Source organism: Taurulus bubalis, assembly GCF_910589615.1.
Source record: "Taurulus bubalis genome assembly, chromosome: 17".
Classification (NCBI taxonomy): Eukaryota; Metazoa; Chordata; class Actinopteri; order Perciformes; family Cottidae; genus Taurulus; species Taurulus bubalis.
Window position 1 is genome coordinate 6,650,290 of NC_136605.1, and position 13,248 is coordinate 6,663,537.

A 13,248-nucleotide genomic window follows, 5' to 3' on the forward strand; every position below is an offset into this window, starting at 1 on the left:
CTTTTGTTTATCCGGAGAGCTCCACACTCTGCACTCACTTCGGAGGTGCTCTCCAGCCCCTGCCAGCAGCCGGTAGAAAATGTGGAAGGTCCTCTCATCTTTGGCCTGTCTGATGGCTCTCGACTTCTCCAGGAGGTCTGAGAGCAAAGTTAAGGACTGGCCAAGAAACGACAGCATAAAACAACAGGAAACTGATACTGTCCCTGTTGTTGTAGTAGTAGATGTTAGAAAAGATTACCACATTGTTGCAGAATTCCTGCTCATGCGGAGCAACAGGTCAAAAAGCAAGATCTTAGAAGAATCAAAAGTTAATCAAATATGTATTCCATGTGCAGGTGTCACCTGTACTTAAATAAAGAAATATTACCCAAAGGATCTATTATTTTCCTCCCCAGGCATGAATAAACAAATAATACTGATGAGTAACAATCAAAAATGTGGTTTCTATTGAGCCCAGTGCCCTCTAGCTACGTCTGCTCTCTAAACTCCATGTGTACCCCGTCTTTCAGCTCCACTCGTCGTGCTTAAAACAATCCTCTGACCTTTCACCAATGAGGATACAAGTTTCAATATTGGCCCCGACAATGTAGCCTGTGACGTCAAAGTTGACTCTGATGAACTTCCCCTGCAGAAGACAAGATGCATGTTTGTGTTAAAACCCGTTGTTCAACTTGCTAAAACTTCACAGGGCAATACAAAAAAGTTAGAGATTCTGTCATATATTTCATCTCCCTTTCAGCACGTTGCATTTGTAAATATCATTTTGTGGATTCACGCAGACAACCGAGACACTGTGGAGAACAAACAGCCTATATTAAGAAGAGCCGGGTAACAGGTCAGACATAATTTCAGGCATTTCTGTGGTTTCCTGACAGTGAATGTGTGGATGTAAGAGTGAGAGTGACAATAACAACATACTAAAAGTGCAGCATCAGTCAATTTTTAAATAGTTTTTTCTATGGAAACTATGGTATTAGAGGATCAGGGACGTATTAAAAAAAACAATACTGTTGAACAATTCTTATTTTTTTTACAGTTTTCATCAATTACCTTAAAGTTATACATTTAAAATAAAAACCCCTAAAAGAAATATTTGCAAAATGACATGAAGCGTTGTAGATATCTGTTCAGGCATCCGCACTGACAGATTTATGTTCGCTCCACATTGTCTGTTTCCCTTCAGAAACAGTACATTTGGTCGCAATGTCAAACAAATGATCACTTCAACAGGAACGGTGAACTCACGAAGCGCGATGAGTTGTCATTTTTCACCGTCTTGGCATTGCCAAAAGATTCAAGGATGGGGTTGGCTTGCAAGAGCTGGCGTTCCAACTCGCCCTGCGGAGAAAGACAGAGAGGTAAGAAGCAAAGTAGCTGTCAAACATTTATTATGTCTGGCACCACGGTATTAATCTTTTCGTAATTTATTTCATCACTGTTAATCTTGTTTTCCTGTTTCTGCCAAAAAAAGGCTCAAATCCATCTTTCGAAAAAGAGCAGCAAGAGAAAAATGAATGTAGCCATGTTAATATGCTCAACCAATCTTTTAGAGTCAGCAATTGATCAGGGCTCTGTTGGCTATACTTTAGTCAACTGCAGTACAGTGTGATTTTTGTCAGAGGGACTCGACATGTTGAGTCGGCCAAGATTACCAAACAGCTTGACGGAACTCGTAAAACCACAAGGGCAACACAGCGAGCGTGTTTCCACATATGCTCGAAAGCTGCGGTTAGTTTGGGTTGATTAGCGAGAGCCTTCGTCCGGTCTGCACATTCCTATGGTTATGATGATATACCCTATAAATACACAAAGACTACCGCCATGGCGGTGGAGAAGGCTTCCTCCCAAATCTCAAAACCTGGATAGATAGGTGGTCGGGACATTCCCTACAGCCCCAAAAACCTCAACATGCCCTAGACATGATGCAATATCCCCCCTCCAGTGCAGCGGCAGTACAGAAATATCCCCCACAGTCCATCAGAGCTCTAACTGCTCCAGGATGCTCCACAGGACTCCAACTACGCAGGGGAACAGAGGGGATGGCTGATGTTGTAGGCCAGCTAGAACGGCCACTGAAAGAAACACTGGACTACAGTGAATCGTTTGTCCTGCAGCAGAGATAGAGTACGGAGAGATGGTAAATGGACTTGGCTTTTTGAGTCCTATGACCACTGAAAGTCACCCAATCACACTGCAGGCCCCATCTTACGGGCACAATTTGAGGTTTTGCCCAAGGGCACATCGACATCCCCTAAAGAGAATGACCTCAATGTGATCATATGACTTTCATCATGCCCAAAAGGTCACGGACAAAAGGTCCTGCTCCAACAAGGAAACATGTGAATGTCATAACTGAAAAACAACATAATTATTTTGTGTTGACAACTTGTGCTCTTGTGTCCGGGTTCAGAACAAAAGCTTTCTGACTGACAAGAATCTACTCTGCTCGAAGTCTACATACAAAGTTTAATCTCTCGGGCCGGATGTCAACAATATCCAACATTTTGACATATATGTGCAGACTCCTCTGTCTGTCTGAATGTGTTGATACCAGAGTAAGGAGTAACTATCCTCCTCCTCATTCTTTTCCTGAATCGTTCAGGCTGTGAATGACATAAAACAACACAGAATAAAAAGGCCGTTTGTCTTCCTCACTGAGAGAAATATGAAAGTCCGGTCGCCCCCGACTCAGCTTTACCTCCTCTCCACTACTTCACCCCCCCTTCCAGACCTCTCTCCTCCACCTTATGGTTCTACATTCCTCTGGCCTCTGCTCAGAGGAAGCCGTAATGCAACGCAGAAGGAAAGCAGCATTAAGGTCAGTGAGGATGGTGTACTCTGGCCCCGAGTTAAAGCTACTGAAACACAGCACATTAAACTAGCATTCACCCGGATTGTGTGCGCTCAGAGCTGCAGGTTATAGGTCGCAGCTAAGACTGCCTCTAAAGTTATTAGATTTAGAGAGGACGCAGGAACATCAGGTATTGGTTTAGGGGCGAAAGGAAAAATAGCTACCAGATACATTTCGCTGAGAATAGGTGAGCCAGAAAATATCAAGTTTTGTAGAGAACACATCCACAAAGAAATACCCCCTGTGTTTCGTTATTGTCCAGGCAGAAAAAGCCCCATGTGGATTGAAGGACAGTGTTGGTTATTGGAATAATATTATCACAGCCAAGGCTATACAAAAACGCCAATGAATCATTAACTGGAATGCTGTTCAAACTAAACACATGCATCACCAATGGAAAACATGCATGAAGAATTGAAAGGTTTGGTCAACTGCCATCAAGTTTCGTTATTGATATTTTCATTTCCCATATAATGTATATTATATTCCCTTCACTAAAATGTAAAAGATGAAGCTCGGCGTTAGACATTGGAGAGATGATTACTGTGGCCGTGGTCTGATTTCACAGTTCGTGTGCTCCTTCTAAACCCAAGAAATCTGGGATCCTAAATCCCAGAAAGAGGACTGATGAACCGATGAAAATGTGCCACCTTTTATATGCATGTTGTTGTCCAATCAGTGTTGATGGTAAATGCAGTCGATTGAAGAGTGCGTGCTATATTGACCCAGGAAGTTGTTCTTTCGGCATCCATCATTTGACTTGACAGTGAAGTCCATGAATACAAGATTGAACTTCGGGCCGCTACTTCAGCTTGGATTTATATTGCGCTGCCGTTGACGATGTGGAAAAATAACAAAGAGTCGTTGCAGTCTTGGTTCGCGCTGGTTTGGACTACAGAGCCTGTTCACTTAATGTGAACAGTGCAATGAATTGGTGTGACTATTCTTTTGAATTTGACTGACATGTGTTCCTAATAAAACATCTCAATTTCCAACTGTCCTAATAAACCCAAAGCAACTGATAAAACAAAGTGTTTTAGTATTATGAGCCTGCTGGTTTAATGGGAGAGTCAGCGGGGCTTCAAAGACGGAGCCAGCACAAACAAAGACCTCATGAAGACGGAAGCTGAGATTAGTCTGTCAACATCATTATGTAGGTGGCCAAGACTAAGAGAGAGAGAGGGGGCATGCACATACACACTCGAACACCAAAACAGACCACACACTGGTTTTAAAGAAGAGGGAGAAACACTTGCCTGGAGCTTGAATGCTTTGGGAGATTCGGGCTGTTTGTTATGGATAAACAAATGCAAGTGTTAAAACCTGAGGCCGTCATGTCAGACACAAGCCACAGGAAACAGAACACACTTGGGCCAGCGCTGGGTTCACTCTCGCAGAATGACATTGGATGACACAAAGCGGGAGGAGTGACCAGTCAGGCTACGTTAAAACCAATTAGGTTAGTTGTGGATTAATACACAACTTGTTGTCAGATGAATAATTAACACAAAGCTATGCGCTTCAATTTTAAACCAGAACACAGTAAGATCACATTTCGTTAATTCTAAACAAAATAAAATTATATTAATTACAGATATGAGAGTGGTATTGATCTGATTGCTATTGTCTGGCATTAACTCTCTGCTAAAAAGCGAATAAGAATGTTTTCCTTTAAATTACAATAATGATGCACAGAGGTACTTCACAAATACCAACAAGGTCTTTCCGTTTAAGAGGTGAGGAGATGTCAGCAAGGATAATTCAAATATGATATATGGGAGAGGAGAAGAGGGGAGAAGAGAGGGGAGGAGAGGAAAGAAAAGTAAAGGAGAGAAGAAGAGGGGAGAAGAGAGGTGAGGCGAGGAAAGTAAAGGAGAGGAGAGAAGAGGGGGGGAGAAGAGATGAGAGGAGAGGAGAGAAGAAGAGGGGAGAAGAGAAAAGGAGAGGAGAGAAGAAGAGGGGAGAAAAGAGGAGAGGAGAGAAGAAGAGGGGAGAAGAAGAGGGGAGAAGAGAGGAGATGAGAGTAGAGAAGAAGAGAGGTGATGAGAGGAAAGGAGAGGAGAGGAGAGAAGAAGAGGGGAGAAGAGAGGAGAGGAGAGGAGAGGAGAGGAGAGGAAAGGAAAGGAGAGGAGGCCCATGCTTGGCCAAGGATAGAGTAGGAGAGGTGTAGGCAGTGGGGCTCTCACAGGAATGTTGTGGTCTTTGCGTCCTTTGTGTGAGGAGGCAACGTGGGCCAGGTACTGGATGACCTTCTTCGTGTTTTCAGTCTTGCCGGCTCCTGATTCCCCTCTGAAAGCAACGGGGAGAGACCGCATGAGCAAACACATGGACAGACAGAGGCAGCAGGAGTGTGAGGGAATAAAGAACGAGTGAGAAAAGAAGAGACACACTTTGCTTTCACTTTAGTTTCCCTTCTAACAATTAATTACAACACTATTTCTGAGCAATCATGAATAACAGGTGATTAGTTGTGAGGCACCGCAGCCACAGCAGTCGGTGTAAACTGCCCACAATTTAGCAAGGGACAGACAAACCACCGTAAAAAACCCTCACCAAAATAACTAGTCATTACGATGGATAAACCTTAGAATAAACAAAGATAAATGGAAGAGAGGTATTGAGAGCGGACGGCCATCCGGCTGTGTTGTTGTTTTCTAAATCCATCCATTCGTCTGTCGGCTTGTTTTACTGGAGAGCCTTGTGGTTTGCTGGGCTAGTCTCCAAAGTTTCCAGGCTCTGCTTTTGGGCCGTCTCTAATGATAGCTGTTGTTCAGGCAGAGCCGTCCACGGCTCCCGCAGTCGGGTCCCAGAGCCCAACAAAACGGGGCCAACCTCGAAACCAGGCCAGCAACACTACATCTATCTTCATACCGGTGGCTTTAGTCTAGCTGGCTATTAGCTCTTAGACCACTGCAGTTTGAGCTGCCGCACTAGATGGGCGAGTCCTCAAAGCGCAGGATACAGACATAGCATATATAGGTCAAGTCAGTTACACATCCCAGTTTGGCTTGATGTCTTCATAAGCTCACAGAGTCGGAATATTTCTCATAGAAATAACCATCCGCTGACCTTCACATATCCTTTTTTTCTCATAGGAAAGATGTGAACATGGAAGGTGACAGGGTCTCTCACAACTCTCATACGTCAGAGGGTCAACAGTTTTCTCAATTCAGGTTTCTGTCTCATAGGACGCTCCATGTTTGGTTCTTTCAAAGTCCTCATTCTGTCTTTTAGATCTACTATTGTGCGTGGTCTTCAGATTGTTCAGCAAAATTTAGCTGAGTGGGGCCATTTGACCAAATACTGGGTCTTCTTTGTTGCCGTTCTAATAATTTCGTTCACACACTTCCAACTGGTTGACCACACTACCTATTAAACAGTAGGGTAACGCTGCTAAAATAGCTCCACTGTCACCAGACTTTAGGATAGATTATGCAACAGCGCTCGCCCGTTCATTTGCAGCGTTGACTCGAGCCAAATTGAAAGAGCGTGGCACTTAATTACTCTCTGCCAAAGACGACGAAGGCACGGCACCAAACCACACTCATAACTCCCCTAGTATTGGGTAGAGCCGCTGCACAACCCAGCATCCGCAAGAAGCTATTTGAAGCCAGTCTTTAAATAAAACAGCAGGACGATGGGAGCCGGCCAACTGACTCAGGGGGAGAGAAACAACCAGGAAACCTCGTAATTCAGAGGAGATGGTCCTGAGACGGGCTCTCATTGAAGTGTACCTGTCTTTGTAGAAGATAACCCCATTAAGGTGCGGCTGTATAATCGTCGCCTTGAGACAGTTTCATTTTCCAGCCCCTTAGTGAACCGATCATCTGTTCTAACAGAGAAATTACCTCAGGAGAGGAGAGCAGGACAATTAATAGCAGAGAGAGTTGAGAGTTGTGGTACTTACGTGCAAAGGATTGATTGGTCCTCACGATCTGTTCAGAGAAAACAGAAAAAACACAGTCAGCATCCTTTCCATCCTCTCACCCTGGAGAGACTAAAACTAGAATCATTCCAAAGGCTGCATTTGGTCAAAATGTTGGGCTATAATGCATCCCGGACAGTTATTTTTCTTGGTGCAGGGCAAAGCATCAACATGGATAAAACAGGAGCTGCAGTATGCTGAGTAGGATTGCTCCTAGATAAACACAACTGACATTAACAGTGCATTTAACAGCCAACAGCTCATTCCTCAGCCTCCTCGGCCAGACTGCCATGCTGTGCTATGGCCATAAACTGACACCCGGACCAGGAACCGAAGCTGTAACACATTTCAACACAGAGGGATTCAGACTGAAGTCCAGATGACAGGATTAGCTATGCCCACTGAAGGGTGTGACCTCTCAACTTTGAAGGCCCTGCTGTGCACTACAAAGAACTACAAAGACCAGAACTCCGAGGGGAACTGACCCGTTTACCAGCTTATAGAAACTGTCACAATAAAAGCGTGTCCTAATTTAATATATCTACTGGTAAATGTTGTAGATGTTTGCTAGATATGCCTTTCATAATTAGAGAGGATGAGTGTGCTCTGGGAATATGGAAGCTTTTACTTTAAGGTCCCGCAGAGCTGTGTTTTGTCTGGCGTAACCCCATAGCTTATTTATCCATAACTTTCAGCTAGTTGAATTTAATTCAGTTAGTTGAGCTCTACAAGTACAGAAGTATCCCTGGTTTTAAAAACGTGGGCCTACTTGACCAAAGGTCAACAAGCACAGTTCATCTCATGACACAATGTACTGAAGGAACCAAACACAAACTCAAAAATGTTCGTTCAGGAAATTCATTTAAATTATGTAAATTTTAATAACCTGATTTCACGATATTCTGTTCACTTTTTCCCAAGCCATCAAACAAAAACAAACGGACAAATAATTTATTAAGTTTGCCCGTGAGCCTGGAAGATAGTGTTTGCCCGTTTCTATCTGTAAACCATCAATGGAGGAAGGAGATTGAGGGAGGAGAAGCCCACTCACTCGTAAGGCTTAGGGCAGCATGCTCCATGGCCAGAGACGAAAACACATTAGCAAATATAATATAATATATAATATAATAATATAATATCATGTGCAAACAGGCTCTGTGAGATGAGATGGTATTTTGGTTTCCTCGTGACTCAATGAAGGGCCTTTTTTAAATCGTGTCACTGCAACAAAAGAGTTAAGAGAAATACTTTGTGACACTTTTTGTACTTTATGTATGTGTGTATGTGTGTGTGTGTGTGTGTGTGTGTGTGTGTGTGTGTGTGTGTGTGTGTGTGTGTGTGTGTCCTCCTGCTGTTCTTCAACCTTTTCGGACATTCTTGTTGCAGGAAATAAGATGATTTTAAGCTTCCTGAAAAAGACAAATTTGGGAAACACCTCCACATTCCAAAAGGAAAGGGGCCGCAACCATATGCCCACACATCTGACACAACCACATTGCTGAGGAATGGGAGCAGATTGTGGTGTTAGATATGACACTGTGTCGGTGTTAAATGTTTTCTTTTGTTCCCATATGAAGCCCTCTTTGAGCTCCTGACCATGATTACCTAGAACCTCTCATGAATAATATAAGCGGTCTTTTCGACAGGGATGAAGCGTTCGGCTGTGGGCTTTGCCACCGAATAACACGTCTGCCTCCAATAAACCATTAACTTGTTCAGCTTGTTGATGTGGGTCAGTTCTCACAGGCTGCATGGTGTCATCTTTCAACAAAGAAATTACCTTTTGTTTCCTGCACTTGTGAACCTCGCTCAGGTGACAAAAGCTGGCGACAAATGAGTTTGGCTGTACGTGTGTGTGTGTGTGTGTGTGTGTGTGCATCTGGAGTCTGAGAGTCTATTTTTGAAGATGATGTATGCAGACACCAATCGTACACAAATATGCAGAAACAGAACAAATGTTTGCACACTTATGCTGGATGACAGTTACTGTAATAACGGGAATGATGAACGATCCGCTCTCTTTAACTCCCTTGAGGCTGAGGCCGCCTTTGAAACACGGGTCAAAGTTTGATTACTCTTCCTGTCTGTGTTTCACAGCCACGTCGACATAAACCTTTTGCAAGAGCTTACACCTCCAGCCTCACTGGACTGAGGCACGCAGCAATGTGCGATCGATCGTGAGTATGAAAACCAAATGCACACTCAGGAAACAGCCCCATGGCAACATCAATTCATCTTTAAACATCACAGAGAGAACCAGTTTGCATGTGTGACTTCATGCTTCTAAAATTAGCTCTTGACTGCAACAAATGGAGAACAAAAAAGAAATCTGTAACAAATTGGGATTTTGTAATTCTCCTTTAAAGTGCCACTCTGGACCTTCCGAGTGCCCATAACTGCAGGCAGCCCAAATGCACATACCGTTACCTCATGTGTTGCTCTGGTGCCTTAATAAACACCATGTGACCGATAAGTCTTTCCTGAACAAACAAAAACAATCCTCTGGTGCACATGCTCTGTCTCTCTGCCAACAGCAGCAATCATTTGTTTGGAGTTGTGTCAGCATGAGAAGTAATTAATAACATGGCTTTAAATGCAAAAAATACAACAAAGAGGAAGGTTCGGAAAAATGAGCTTTTCACATATCGTTAAGAAACCCCTGTGTGGGCCGACCTGTCACTGTGAAGAAATCTCTGGTCAGTGTGGGAGATAAGATGACCTCAACTGACCCCTATTGATTGATCTGATCACTGACATGAAATGGCAGATTGGCAAAAGTCCTTGTACGGTAAATTACAGACAGATGAATAGTATGAAAGTGAGATTGGGATGTGTTTGACTGAGTGTGTACACACACTCACACACACACGCCCTTCATTCTCCACCTGTCAGACATCAGTTTGCCCTCTTCATACTGTTCATTTTACCTTATATTCCTCCAAATCTAAACCTCCCCCAGCTCTTTCTCCGATAGACAATCTTCCATCGCCGTTGTGATTGTATTCTTCTGTAAAGTCACACAGCATAAAGTAGATACTAAGGGCTCGTGACATCACTTGCTAGAACCAAAGGGAACTTTTGTGCATGAGTCCTCTTCTGCTGAACACATTTCTGGCCCTTCAAGTAGAGCAATCGGACAAGTTTGTTTTGTTTAAACATTTATTTTGAATTATACTTTGTATCATCCTGCTGTGTTGTTATTCTTGTGCTGTTTGAGTGGGTAAGTGTGTGTATCCATCTGATCCGTGCTCCCACCTCGGCCCTCTTGGCAGCTGCTGCTTCCTCGATCACCACGCCAACTAACTGCTGGGTCATATTTACCCAGGGGGCCACGCTGGCATCGGCGTAGGTGGACCAATCAAACTGAAATGTGCCCTTCCAGTAGCTCATTACTGCCTCACTAAATCTGTACCCCCTTCGCGTTTCCCCGTTCTCTCTGTTGCTCTCATTTCCCTTTTCCTCCCCTGAATGGTGGGAAGCCAGATCACGCAGACCACTACAGAGCAGGAACTTTACTGGAGACAAAATCCCTTTTCCACACTAACAGATGTTTTTAATTTCATCACCTCATCAGAACTTTTAGCGCTGTTATTTCCTCCGCAACAACTCCCAGCCAATCACTTCGGTAACGTTAATGCGAGATGGAAATAAGTTGGCCCTGTCGTTCATCAAGATTATTTCGGGCCACAGTTCACGTCTCCGTTTGGATACAAGCTACAAATCAAAAGGAAAAGGCAGTTCTCACACCAATCTGTCACAGTTCACCGAAGGTTGAAATACTTTGGTTCTCCTCCATGTTCAAATTCTAAAAGCAACACTTTCTACTGATGGAACAGCCGGTCCTCTAAAGTAACTGTTATTTCCTGAGCTTGCTGTCAATGTTATCATTTCGAATCAAATCAAAACGGCTGAAAAAACATTAAAAAACATGTGAAACTACAAACGATGAAACTTTGTGTACTTCTTTGTCAATTTTGCACTCTAATCTATTCAAACAACGGCACACAGTCTCTCTCTCCCATGGTAGGCGCCGGGCCTGTCCGGCACAGCAGGGTTCCCTTTGCTGCTCATAATTTATCCCCCATGAGGATTTTTAGAAAACAGCCTCATTCTTCACATTCCAGAGCAATCCCCCTCTCCCTCCATCTCCACAAAAACCCCAATCGTTACAATAACCCCCTGTTATCGACCTCATCCTACCCTGTACAGCCTCAGTATCCCTCTCCGGACTAACTCTCAGATTATTGTTCTGCTTTAATACCCATACACACACCTTCCTTCTATGGAGTTTCCCGTTCGTAGTAAATAAGTCGTTTTTTTATTAACAAGAGGCTAAAAGATTGGGACGATATACGGTATTCTCAAAGCTCCACACGGTCGGAAAACATGTGACACAAAGCAAAGCCCCGCTGTATGCCGTAGTAAATGATCAGCAGTAACGGTAACTGTATACAAATTGTAGTTAATGGGCAAAGACAACAGCACAGTGAGCGTAACGGACTTTAACGAGTCCGAGTGTGGAACGAAATATTGTTTTTGCTTGAGGATTCCTAAACTAAACCACCAGAAACTTTCTCCTCATCGCCTCATTTTGTTTAAACCAAAGCCACAGTGTTCAAAAACATTCCAAGCACAAATCATAATTACGTCTATTTATTGTCAATGGTCCTCAGTAATATGGCTCCAGTTCAATGCAGTTCAACCCAAAGTCTAAGCCACTAACTGCACTCCTAATTGTGGCAAATTGCTGGTTCAGTGTTGAGTCCGTGCATGTGGATCAGCCAGCTGTCAAACAATCCATAATTACATTCACACGTATGCTCATTAATCTTATGCTTGTGAAAACATTGGCAAAGATAACTAAAGGAAAAGTCCTCGCCCCATCCTGTAAATGTATTATTTATTTAAGTATAGACACTCACTGACCACTCCATGTCCATGCACACACAAAACATAAGAAAATCACAACTTTTTGATGAGCAACGTGCAGCTATAGAAACAACACACAGTGGCACAAAACTGGGAGTTAGTTTGAAAGCATGATTTTCAAACTTCCGGGGTCTTTGAAGATGGATGTAACACATTTTTTTCCACATTGGGGCTCAAGCGCTCACAATGCGCTTCATAAAAGAAGTTGTAAAACGCAACTGCGCCCACAATGAAAATTCTGACGTCATGGCAACCACTTCACACCCATAAGAAATCCTGAGTGATCGCCGGTGAGCCGCTCTCTCATGAACCGCTGCTATACGTTGTGAGAAATCACAAACATTTACACACTAACACTCGTGCACACACAGCTCCCTCGACACAGTAGAACATGGTGATTGTATTAGTGCAAAGATTAAAAAATTGAAACGTAAACGGCGGCCTGCTTCCTCATAAAAGCCGAGAGCTGAAGAAACAATCCAGAGCTACTCGAAGCAGAGGAACAAAGCTCCAAGTGTGTGTGTGTGTGTGTGTGTGTGTGTGTGTGTGTGTGTGTGTGACAGAGCTCGTTGACATTCCCAGACAGTGGAAGTAGCAACTGGGAAGTGTTCTGCTCTGTGGATACCTGCAGTGTTTCAATGTCACGACGAAGCTTCCGGACAATTATGATGAGACGCAAATTAAAACGCAGTTAAGTGGCGGGCTGAAGGAGTGATATCACATCCTCCAACAGCACTTTTGATAAGATAAACAGACTTAACACGCAATAAATCCTAGGAGGATATTAAAGTATCACAGGATGAATCTCTTTTTGTATTTACAGTACTTAGTACTCCGTGCAAAGCAATTAAAACATGAGAGATGCTTAAGTTTATACAAAACTACTAAAAAAATCTATTTAGTTCATTTTACCAGGGGACTCCAATTTAGTTTTGTGCTACTTTAAGTTGGATGTCTCACAATAGGCAGAATAAAAATGATCATGTCCAAAATCGAAGCAGCGGAGAATGGGTTAAGCTCCAGGAATGCTAGATCCTACATTTCCCATAATGCAACTCAATAGCACCCAACGCCTCCTCAATTCCCAGGCATTTGGTGTAGCAGCTCAGCCAATGAATCAAAACTAATCAGAACCCTGATTCATTCTGTCGTGTCCCTCCACTCTGCTTTGTCCTGTGTGTCGTTTATGAAGCAGCATTATGAAACCCAGCGATTTGAATATTTGGCTCAATTTGAGACATTTCCATTCACAACGACATGTCCTTGCCTCAGTTCACGGCATCTTATTATGTTCACTTTGCATTCTGTCTGAAAGCAGCTTAAGAGCCATTAGAAGATATTGTTCAACAGTTTTTACATGTGGAGCAGTGCATGATGGGTAAACTGAGCGTTGTGAGAAAAAACGAGGAGGTAGTGCACCTCTAAATTGAACTGCGCATCCAAATACGTCATTCACTTTTCTGAAGGGTACTTTGACTGAAGTCACAATACTTTATTATTACAAGAATAAATAAGTTTCACAGTGACAGAATTGAATTCTGGG

At 43.2% G+C, this 13,248-nt stretch overlaps 1 protein-coding gene across 6 annotated transcripts in view; it reads right to left on the reverse strand.

Moving 5' to 3' along the window:
* The window catches only part of LOC306749317 (myosin-10), a gene marked incomplete at its 5' end in the record, with an annotated part of 45,665 nt that overhangs the window by 17,526 nt on the left and 14,891 nt on the right, over positions 1-13,248 (reverse strand). For 2 of the 6 annotated variants that reach the window (XM_079232591.1, XM_079232589.1), the window contains 5 exons: positions 39-137; positions 562-625; positions 1,246-1,374; positions 5,038-5,140; positions 6,759-6,786. In XM_079232591.1, the coding sequence (XP_079088717.1) occupies positions 39-137; positions 562-625; positions 1,246-1,374; positions 5,038-5,140; positions 6,759-6,786 (423 nt within the window). Of the gene's footprint in view, positions 1-38; positions 138-561; positions 626-1,245; positions 1,375-4,077; positions 4,138-5,037; positions 5,141-6,758; positions 6,787-13,248 lie in introns of all 6 variants that reach the window. The other 4 variants (XM_079232594.1, XM_079232590.1, XM_079232593.1 and 1 more) reach the window with 4 other exon arrangements.